At 50.5% G+C, this 11,898-nt stretch overlaps 1 protein-coding gene across 1 annotated transcript in view; it reads left to right on the top strand.

Moving 5' to 3' along the window:
* Window positions 1-11,644: 11,644 nt before the first annotated feature.
* LOC123096598 (calcium-binding protein CBP) overlaps window positions 11,645-11,898 on the top strand; it is a 3,732-nt gene continuing 3,478 nt past the window's right edge. Inside the window, exon 1 of the mRNA XM_044518359.1 lies at window positions 11,645-11,891. Within this exon, the coding sequence (XP_044374294.1) occupies window positions 11,715-11,891 (177 nt within the window). The 5' untranslated portion in view covers window positions 11,645-11,714. The remainder of the gene's footprint in view (window positions 11,892-11,898) is intronic.

Genomic DNA, 11,898 nt, shown 5'->3' with positions numbered 1-11,898 from the left:
TGGTGAGCAACCCTCCCACTCGGGGGCTTAGCTGTAGTCCAGTACTCGCCTAAGTTTGAAAAATCCCACCGAGTGGTGAGCAACCCTCTCACTCGGGGGCTTAGCTGCAGTCCAGTACTCGCCTAAGTTTGAAAAATCCTACCGAGTGGTGAGCAACCCTCCCACTCGGGGGCTTAGCTGCAGTCCAGTACTCGCCTAAGTTTGAAAAATCCCACCGAGTGGTGAGCAACCCTCTCACTCGGGGGCTTAGCTGCAGTCCAGTACTCGCCTAAGTTTGAAACACATCCCTATCCGCAAGGACGACAAGGTGCAGGTCGGCTGCAACCTTCTCCTCAGAGCTGCGCCACAAGTATAACGTGCGCTCCATCCTCATCCGCAAGGACGACGAGGTGCAGGTCGACTGGAACCTCTTCCCCAGAGCTGCATCTCAAGTACAAAAAATATTCCGAGTGAAGAGCAAATTCCACTCGAAGGCAAGCACAAGCATATTCGGACATAAACCAAATCCAGATAAATCCTAAGGTTCCGACCGCGGATTAAAGTACTCAGGCATCAAGCCCGAAGGAGTTTAACGGTTACAAAATCACTCGGCATTCCGAGGCAAATTTAAGGTGGGGCATAAAAGTTTGTTCACTCCGCAGGAGGAGGGCTGGCAGGCTCGACGAATTCGTCCAGATCGATTCCGTCGGTAATCCGAGTGGCAGCAGCAATGAAGGTCTCCATGAAAGATTGGAAGTCATGCTTCTTTGTGTTGGCTACCTTGATCGCTGCCAGTTTCTCTTCTCGCACTTCCTTGCAGTGGACACGAACCAAAGACAGAGCCACATCAGCGCCGCACCGGGCAGGAGACTTCTTCCATTCTTGCACTCGACCGGGAATCTCATTAAGTCGAGTCATCAGAGACTCGAGGTCATTCTGGAGCGTTGCCCCTGGCCAAAGTGCTGTGTCGATCCGCGACATTGCGACCTTCAGTCGAGCAAGATAATCAACAACACCCGCAACACGAGATTCCAATCGGAGTACATTCATGGCAGCCTCATCTTTAACTGGAGAATGGATGGGGTCCAAGCTTGTCTCAACTCGCCCAGTTTCTTCCTCGAAGTTCTGGCAAAATTCTGCACGTACAATTCAAAGATGAGTCAGTGATTGAATGTCGAGTCGACAGTAACGAGTCAGTCGGGTCAAAGAGAATACCTTCAAGCTTGACGAACAACTTCTTGGCAAGACCTCCCAGATAATTCTCCAGGTCGTCCCTCCTGCGAGCAATGCCTTCCATCTTCTCGTTCAGATTGTTCTTGTCCTTCTTCAGGCAAGTCGCTTCCTTATTGGCTTCATCAAGGGCAGTTTTCAGCCTGGTGTTTTCTTCCTCCAGTTTGCCGACTGAAGCTAGTTTCTGTTGGGCGAGTGCAGTTTTCTCATCAGCTGCTTTCTGTGCGACCGCAAGATCTTGGTCCTTCTTCGCCAGAGCTTGATTCATTTTCTCTGAAAAGAAACAACGTTCAGTTCAGAAAAAGTAAAATAAGATCTGGTACAGAGACAAGTCAGCCGGCAAGCTTTCTCTTACTAGCAGCTTCATCCTTGGCCTTCTGCAGATTTGTCTTGGCCAGTTCCAGATCGAGGTTGAGCTGAATCTGTTTTTTCTCCAATTCAGCAAAACGAACTCCGAGTTCACAAGATTTCTGTAATCAAGGGACAGTCAATCGATAGATGGAAAGATTAGTTACTTCGGAACAATAGTTTAATAAATTCAAGTTGTTTTCAGACCGTAGTCGACTGCCCGACTACACCCAGTGGGTGCACTTAGCGTGCCCCCACTGGTCCAGATTCCACTCGACGTGGTCTGTCCAGGTTGAGTGTAAAAAAAGTTGCTCTCAGACCATAGTCGACTGCCTGCAGTCGACCACCGTCTCGGGGACTACACCCAGTGGGTGCACTTAGCGTGCTCCCACTGGTTCAGGTTCCACTCGTCATGGTCCATCCAGGTCGAGTGAGGAAATTCCGATTCTCAGACCACAGTCGACTGCCCGCAGTCAACTATGGTCTCGGGGACTACACCCAGTGGGTGCACTCAGCGTGCCCCCACTGGTTCAAAGATTCAATCGACAACAACATAGTCAGCTCAAAGTGCAAGTTTGCTCAGTGGCAAATCAAAACACCCAGTGGGTGTACAGATGCGAAGCGCAGACAGATGAAAAGATTCTTTGAAAGAAAGTTTTCAGGTACCATATCCTAACAGAACAAGCCAAAAGAGTCAGTCGGCAATCTGCTAACCTGGACGTTGCTCTGGAGAGCGGAGCTGGCATCATAAGCAGCTTGGCTGGCTTCCCGCACCATCTTCATCTTCTCCATCATAATGCCCGCCTGGCGTATAGCCTCTTTGGCAGCACCCACCTGGTCCTCTGGGACATGATGTGCAGCAAAAAGTGATGGTGGATCGGCGGGAGTCTATGCAGCTGACGTTGAAGGCTAAGCACTCGACAACGGTATGGCGAAGGAGACGGAAGTCCGATTGGCATCGCCAGCGTCCTGAATTACCGGTTCCGCCACCGGCGTCGACTGAGGCGTCTTGCCAGCGGATGTTTTCCTGTTTCTTCTCCCCAAGGGCCTCTGTGGCTCGTCCTCGTCGTCGTCGGGGAGGTCAATGACGTTGAGAGGAGTTGTAAAAAGATCAGTCGCCAAAAGTTCATCCTCGATTGGTTATATCGCAGTTCAATCGACAAAGCAAAGACAAGATCGCAAAGATTATACCTGGGTTGGAGGTGACCGCATCTTCCATGTCCTCATCCTCGTTTTTGTAAGCAGAGGTCCCAGAGGTAGCGGCACTGCTAGTTTCAAGATTCTGTCGGTCAAACCATGGAAAAATAGACAACGCAGATTCCGGGTAAAGTTGAAGACAGAACACTTACGCAGAGGCAACAGGGATGTCGATTTTGATTCTGGGCAGCGCCTTTCCGGTCTTCTGTGGTACGACCTTGGATTGTTTCGGAGCCTTTTCAGTCGGCGTCGGAGAAGATGTCCGAGGACGCTTTGACGACTGCCCAGTCTAAATGGTTGCCTTGTTGCGGGCGCTTGCGGGATCGTGGGTGAGCTTGGATCGCTTTTCCCTACGGGGAGGTGAGTCGACCCCTTCTTCATCGCTCGGGTCGGAGCTCTCCTCGTCCCCTTCAACATCGGAATGCCACTCGCCACTCTCTCCTCGCTCGCCTCTCCCTCTGGGTCCTGCTCCTGCTCCCCGTTGGGCATCGAGTACATCTCAGTCAGGGCCTGGAAGACAACAATCAAGACAGAAGTCAGTCGGGTGACAGCAAACAGTTATTTGATAAATCAAGTAGACACTCGACCATTCGGAGTTGTACCTTGTCTGTTTCATACGTGTTGTTGAGTGGAGGGATCCTCCTGGATCCCCTAGGGTTATCTCTTTTTTCCAGTGATACCCCTCAACCACCCCTCCAACGTAGCTTCATCGACTTCCTCTGGATGGATCCGAGTGGTGTCGTCAGTGCCCGAATACATCCACATCGGATGGTCACGAGCTTGAAGCAGTTGAATGCGTCGCCTGAGGAAGACCTCCAACAGATCCATGCCGGTTACCCCATCACGGACAAGCTGAACTACTCGCTCGACCAGCACTTTCACCTGTGCCTTCTCCTCTGGGGTCACTTTCAAGGCGGAGGGCTTCTCGACTCGGGCCATGGAAAAGGGGGGAAGTCCAGTCGACTGTCCTGGAGTCGGCTGATCCTTGCAGTAGAACCAGGTCGACTGCCACCCTCGGACCGACTCGGGAAGGATCATGGCTGGGAAAGAGCTTTTACCCCTCATCTGAATTCCAAGACCCCCGCACATTTGGATCACATGCGTCCTCTTGTCACTCGGGTTGGCCTTCTTGACCGACTGAGAACGACACGTGAATATGTGCTTGAAGAGACCCCAATGTGGTCGACAACCCAGGAAGTTCTCGCACATGGACATGAAAGCATCAAGATACACGATGGTGTTTGGTGGAGTTGTGCCCCAAAGAAGTTCAAGAAACCTCGAAAGAAAGGATGGGGAGGCAAAGAAAACCCACGGTCGACGTGAGTAGCGAGGAGAACGCACTCACCCTCCTGTGGCCGCGGCTCGGTCTCGTCCCCCGGGAGCCGCGCCGATTCGTGGGGGATCAGTCCCCCCTCGACCAGGTCGTCGATGTCGTCTTGACGGATCGCCGAGCGAATCCAGTCGCCCTGGATCCAGCCGGGCGGCAGGCCGGACCTCGAGGAAGACCCGCCCCGGCTGGACTTCTTCCCCTTCGCCTTCGCCGTCGCCTTCTTCACGCGCTCCAATGCCACCGTCTTCTCCTTCCCCATCACAGCAGGCAGAGATTGAACGGAGCAGCGGCGCCGGGGCAGGAGCGGATGCGATGGAGAAAACAGAGAAGGAAGAGGAAGAATGAGAGCGCACTGTTCAAAAACCCCGGACCGACGCCTTATATGAGGTTGCTTCCGAGTGACTACCTTGTAGACCCAGGCGATCTTATCAAATCACAATAGTCGCGCGAGCGATACGTGGCGAAAAAGGCAGCACGGAAATCGAGGCGGCCCTGCCTTATCCAGCCCGATTGTTGCAGCCTCCTCTGCCCCGCGCGCTTCCCAAAAATTTGAATCCCGCGAGATCCGCAAGCAACAAAGCAACCTGTCAGACAGAAGATTTTCTCCGCATCGACACTCGAAGCTTTCCAGCAAAAGTTCACTCGACAAAACCAAGAATGGATCAAGGCGACTGAAAAAGAAGTTGATGTCACCGTGTTGATTCATCGATCCCAACCAGACACTTCCAAAGTGCAAGAGCTGAATCGGAAGTATTTTCAACTCCTTCTCCACTCAAACCCTGAACCATTCGGGGGCTAATGATGAAGCCATGTACCTAGGGTAGTGTCATAGGCCTGACCTAGACACCCTCCCCAAGGGCATCACCCTAAAGACAGAAGCATTCGAAGGGTACCATCATCCACTCGACCATGAGGCATTCCACTCGGAAGACTTGAAGTCACTCGACTATGGAGACTGTCACTCGACCGCCAGGAGATCTAAAGCCACTCCGCACTGCAACGGTCGGACATTACATCATACCTTTAATGGTCATTATGTCTCTTTATTACTAGCGTTACCAGTAACGCCCCCCTCTTGACGTACATTGAATCCTGTGTAACGGAGGGGAGTTGGGGTCCTTGCGCACTCTATATAAGCCACCCCCTCCTCTAGGACAAGGGTTCGCACCCCTGTAAACACACACATACATAATCCAGTCGACCGCCTCCGGGCTCCGAGACGTAGGGCTGTTACTTCTTCCGAGAAGGGCCTGAACTCGTAAAACTCGTGTGTACAACTTCGCCATAGCTAGGATCTTGCCTCTCCATACTTACCCCCCTATTCTACTGTCATTCTTAGTACCACGACATCATGCGCCTGATACTTTTGCCTAATGATGAAGACATGGTTTTGTTGAATCCTTTGACACTAGACAAAGTGACATGAGGGGGTCGAGGGTCGGGAACTAGGGTAGAGGGTCGTGGATCGCTGAGCGGTCGAGGATCGTGAACTAGTGTAGAGGGTCGAGGGTCGCCGAGGGGTTGAGGGTTGTCTAGGGGTTGAGGGTCCAGATTTATCAAGAATGCCCCATTATGGATGTGCACAAGTTGATCCATTTTTTTTCTGATCTCATATATATATATATATGTCACGTTGTCTGTCAAAGTATTGAAGAAATCCATGGCTTCATCATTAGCTGGAAGTAACAGGCGTATGATGCTACGAAGCTCTTCAAAGTTGTTTTGGAACGGAGTTCCTGATAGAATAATTCGCCTTTTGGTACGAATTTCAGCAAAGGCCTTCTAAATAGAGATATTCGGAAGGCTCTTGCTGAACTTTGTACCAAAAAGCAAATCATTCTATCGGGAACTCCGTTCCAAAACAACTTTGAAGAGCTTCATACCATTATGCGCCTGTCATTTCTGGCTAATGATGAAGTCATTGTTTTCTTGAATTCTTTGACACTAGACAACGTGACTTATAGAAGGGTAGATGAGATCAGGAAAAATCTGGACCATTTTCTGCACATCCAGAATGGTGCCATTTTGTTAAATCCCTTGTCGGTCCGGACGTCGGACATTCATGAGAGAGGCGGTCCGGCCCAAACCCTAGAAGCGTTGCCGAGGCCACCCAAATTTACCAAGTTAAAAGAGCGTTGTCGTCGAGGCCACCCCAAACCCTAGAAGCATTGCTGAGGCCACCCAAATTTACCAAGTTAAAAGAGCGTTGTCGTCTAGGCCACCCCAAACCCTAGAAGCGTTGTCGAGGCCACCCCAAACCCTAGAACCGTCGAGGCCACTAATATGATTCCTTGTTGTGATTAGCTAGCTAGGTCTACGTTGCCACTAATATATCCATCTGTCATGTTTGTATATTAATTGCCATGTTGTAATATTTGCAGAAACTATGGAGCACGAAGACTTGGAAGCAGAACAATTGTTGGGGGACATAATCCATGGCGGATGTGATGTCTTGTTGTATCTCAACGACACCGATGGTCTAGAAGGAGAGGGTGAAGCAGGATCCGGTGATCGAACAATGGAGGAGGCATGACATGATCATGATGGCTCCGGTGACTGAATGCTGGTGGAAGAAGGAGACCGTGATAACGGCTCCGGTGACCGAACGGGGTCCGGCCAGATATATATATTAATTAAGCCTGTGCTGACTAGCTAATTGATGCATTAATTGTTTTGATTGTACACATATTAACTCTCTTCTTTCTTCTTTTCTAGCCCTCCAGATCGAGCCAAACTTCGGTAACGAGACGAGGCCCGAAGAAAAGGTTGCGCCAGGATGAAAGGTTCATGATCACAGCAATCAAGGCCGATGGCCAACCGGTTGAACCCAGCCGGACCAAGGAAGCATTTTCTGCTCAGTGCGGGGTTCTTGTTAGGGACATGATCCCGATCAGCATCCACCAATGGAATAAGCCTAAGAGCGAAGACCCTCAAGTGTCTTATGTCAACGATAGACAGAAAGATGATCTTTGGACCGCGCTGAAGGAAAATTTCACCCTACCGCCAGAGGAGGATCCGGATAAGCCAGTTATAGAGCCATTGGTCAAGGCTCATGCTCTTAAGAAGATGGTAGATCTATTCAGGAGGTGGAAGAATGAGTTGAAATCAACGTTTGTTGACAAAGGGAAGACTCCAGAATTCACCGGCCGATTTGAGAAGATAAGAGATCACTGGCCCGCATTTGTGGCCCACAAGACATCGGAGAAGAGTAAGAAGATGTCAGCGACAAACAAGATAAATGATGCAAAGAAGGAGCATCACCATCGCACGGGGTCAGGTGGCTACCTCAAAGCCCGGCCATTGTGGGACAAGGCTGAGAAGGACCTGCTTGATAAAGGGGTCGAACCAGAGACATTGAACTGGCCAGACCGTTCAAGGACTTGGTTCTTCGCGGTTGGGGGAACCTTAGACCCTGAAACAAGGAAGTGTCGTTGGACGGACCAGCAACTGGAAATACCGGTCAAGAAGCTTCAGCAGTATATCGCCGCAGCGCAGCAAGGGACGTTCGTTCCCGACAGAGAGAACGGCGAGCTCACACAGGCCCTCGGCAATCCTGAGCACCCTGGACGAACATGAGGCACAACAGGCTCCGTTGCGTGGAAGGTTGGGTTTCCTGGCGCAGGCGGTTACAAAACCCGGGAGAGGAAGAGGAAAGTGGAGCAGACCGAACTGCAGAAGCTGAATGAAAGGGTACGAGCGCTAGAGGAACAAGCAGTTCACAGCCAGCGACCTGCTGGAGCTACCCCAGAAGCTACCCCGCCATCTCAGCGGAGAAGCAGCGTGACTTCCACCGAGCTCCTTCAGCAGCCTGACTTCACGGCTCCCAGCTACCCTGTGGATGCTATCACGGAGTCTCATGATTGCCACCTTATGGCGCAATGGCAGCACCTCAAAGTCAAGGCGGCTGTCGGCTCTGTTGCACCTCCTGAACCCGGCGCAACTTTTCAATGCCTTCCGATTCCACAAGGCTATGCTGTTGTGATGGTCGATGAAATAACGGAGGGATTTGAGGATCTCGAGCTTGACCACCCTACCGATGAAGGGGAGACTCAGCTGGGTCTTACTCTGAAGACTCCATGTCTATGGCAGAAGGAGCTCATCAACCTTCCGAACTGGACGCCTCCGCCTCCTCCTCCTCCTCCTCCGGCGAGTCAGGGTACTCCGTCGCCTCCTCCTCCGACGAGTGATCAGGGCACTCCGCCTCCTTCTTCGGCTGCTCCGGCGCATGGCGGCACTCCGCATGCGCTGGCGCGTCCGAGCAGCCCGCCTCCTCCTTCGCCTCGTCAACAACAGCGTAAGACAGCCGCCCCCGCTCCGGCTGCTCCGGCGGGTGGTAGCACTCCGCCTCCTTCTTCTCCGCCTGGTAAGCAACGAAAGAAGACAGCCGCAGCCGCTCCGGCTGCTCCGGCGTCTAGCAGTACAGCTAGAGGCGGGAGGCAATACAGATTCGGTCCATCTCTCAAGCCTCTAGAGCAGTTACCATACGAGATGACCGAGGAGGAAAACGCGAAGATCTGTAAAGCCCAAGTGAAGGACTTCTTTGAAACGCGAAGAGCTATGAAACATCCACCTCCGGAGGAGAAGATAGATCCCGTGAAAGTTTAGTGCACTGTCGATGCCCTGAAGCGACCACCACCTTCTCCGCCGCTAACCAACTATGATTGCATTATTCAAAGTTCATATAAGGAAGCGTCCCGGTCGGGAAGTACTTGTAGTGATCGAAGGTTAGTAGAACGAAGAAGTGGGAAAAAATTCCCCAGCTCGGCGAACAAGTGAACCAATCATGCCCCCCGCTAAGGTGTCTAGCAATATCGTCGCTAATCATGCGAGGATGGTGCCCGGTACCAATCTTGGAGATTACCTGCCCGACGATGCACATTTTGATATAATGGAGGTGGACAAATTCAAATACCGGCACGGGAAGCCTCTTGTCAAACCTGGTCATCCTCCTCTAACAACGATGATGCGAAGATTCCATGAGTGGTACATGGACACCTGCAGCAAGACTAGGAAGGATACTTTGATACTGAGAGTTAAGGAGGAGCACAACCTCGTTGGAATTGATCTGTTGTCTGTTCCATTTGAGGAGTTCTTCCAGTTTTTCAATCAAAAGGCCCTCGATAAAATAATCTTCACTTGCTACTATCTGTAAGTACTACTTCTGTAATTAAGTCTCTATATATAGCTCAGCTCTTTCATTCCATGTATATATAATTATCCTCACTATATTATGCAGATTGAAGATCGTCGAATGCAAGAAAAGACAAATCGGTGATATTGGGTTCATTAACACAAATCTCGTAGATGAATGGACGGTTAAATATGATGCCAAACAAACCGAGGCCAACTTGCTACGATCGTTGCTTCAAAATCAAAACAAAGATAAAATACTCTTTCCTTACAACTTCAAGTGAGTGTTACTATCTTGTGCATATTCGGTTTCCCTTCTTACTCGAGGTTATAGTAATGTAATTGATGAGTTATGCATGCGTGCGCAGCTTCCACTTTATTTTGCTAGAGATTAAGCTTGAGCAGGGACTAGTAACCGTCATAGACTCGAGACGAAAAGATCCCAGGAGTATGCGGCCATGACTAAAATGCTCGAGAAGTAAGTTCAATCGATCATTATCGCACCATATCGGCAACTTTGTTCATTTCCTGATATCAAGTAATTGTTTTTTGTGTCTGGCAGGGTTTGGAAAAAGTTCACCGCACAAGCTCCGAGACTGCCGGGGGAGCTGCGATTTACACACCCAAAAGTAAGTACTACTAGCTAGTCCCGCGCATCTCCCATTGATTCTAGCTAGTTTCATCAATACCATTTAGCATGCTTGCTTATCAGTTTGATTGACCTCTATTCTTGTAAAGTGGTTGTGGATGGAACCCGGGAATAATTACCGTGGATACTACGTTTGCGAGTTCATCCGCCACACGACCTGTGAGCAGGGCTACTCTAAAAACAATATGAAGTGCATAAGCAATAATATTCACAATTTTATTTTATTACCATCATTTGTGTTGAGTTTCATTCATATATATGTATTGACCCCCTTCTTCAAATTAGATGTTTCAGATGCGGGATGAACTCCTACCACAATATCGCATACGAGCAATTCAAGAGGAATTGGCGGGATTCTTTCTTGACCACGTCATCAATAAAGACGGAGAATACCATGTGGAACTTGAGCTCAGATGTTAGGGGATTGTAAGAGATCTTATATTGTATATATGTAGCCAATAGCGTCGGATAGATATACGAAAACTTGTTGTTCGACCAATCTCTCGGAGAAGGAGAGGTCGATCACTTCTCTCTGTATATGTTCATGACGATCTTCTGTACTTAATGGTTTCCTTCATTTGCTTACTAGCTAGCGTGTCGAGTCATCTCTATACGTATAGTACGTAGCGTCGACCAAGCACGGAGATAAAAGAGGACACTTCTCTCTATTAGCTAGCTAACACAATATATGAAACCCCCTAAATTAACCCTACAAAACCCCCAAAACCCCCACCCCCCCTTCAAAAAAAAAACAAAAACCCCAGCCCCTGAGCTGCTGACGCGTGGATGCCTTCTGGTCCCGGTTGGTGCTACCAACCGGGACAAAAGGCCATCCTGCCTGGGCAAGCCGCAGCGGCCATGTGGACCCCATCTGTCCCGGTTCGTAGGCGAACCGGGACTAAAGGTATTGGGCTTTAGTACCGACCCTTTAGTCCCGGTTCCGGAACCGGGACAAATGGGCCTTATGAACCGGGACAAATGGGCCTTTTTCTACTAGTGCAACATGATCAAACTGGACCGAAGTAGCATCCTTGTCAATTTGTTCTGCAATCAATTTTCCCCAAGTATCATCTTTGAGATTATACGGGAGATTCGAAACCCTAGCCCAAAGATGGAGCCAGTCAAATAGGACTACATCATGCCTTATACCGTCCTCAAAATCAACCAAGACCACAACATTCTTGCTCATATGCCACGGTGAACCAACTCGGATTCTATCACGATCTCGCTGTGATCCAAACTCCCCCACAAAAGTGTTTTCTCCCATTGATCTGAATTGGGGCCCCGAGGGACTCACCCATGCCGATCGAAGGCACTGGCGATAGTTTGGATGTGAAAGATATTTCGGTGCAAAACGCTACCAGCCAAGAGCCACTTCTTCACCTCCCCTTCCCTGTCATTGATTATCAGGGGAGTCGCCTCCTCGTCCATGATTCGTAGTTTCCCCGACGCCTCTTCCAGCCGAGCCCTTGCCGACCGCGGTGAGTCATGACCCGACTCCTTCTGCTTGCCTCCAGATGTGTACGGATGTATATAAACATTTTATAAGTGTAGATTCATTCATTTTGCTTCGTATGTAATTCATATTGAATGAAATCTCTAAAAAGACTTATATTTAGGAATGGAGGGGTATGAAATTTATTTTATAAAATTTAATTTACCCGTTAGTCAACACGTTTGCCGTGCCGTCGCGTCGTCATCGCCGTCCGCGTTGACGGAATCTGCTCCCCTCCCCTCCGCGTCGTGTCCGCGTCGCCGAACCAAACCACGTTCTGCTTCGCCCCCCACCTGTTCCATTCCATCCCCGTCCCCGTGATCGAGCACACAGCTCCAATCCCCAAGTCTAACCCCATGGCTGGCTACCCCCCACCCCCCGGCTCTGGCTACCCCTACGGCGCCGCTGGCGGCTACGGAGCCCCACCGCCCTCCGGCCAGAAGCCCCCCAAAGAAGGCAAGACCTCTTCCTCCTCCGGCCCCGACCCCTACCACGGCGCTCCGCCCCCGCAGCAGCCTTACGGCGGCGGCGGCGGCTACG

Source organism: Triticum aestivum, chromosome 4D (genome assembly GCF_018294505.1).
Source record: "Triticum aestivum cultivar Chinese Spring chromosome 4D, IWGSC CS RefSeq v2.1, whole genome shotgun sequence".
Lineage (NCBI taxonomy): Eukaryota > Viridiplantae > Streptophyta > Magnoliopsida > Poales > Poaceae > Triticum > Triticum aestivum.
Note: the sequence above shows the minus strand (reverse complement) of the source record. Positions and strands in the feature narration are given on the sequence as shown.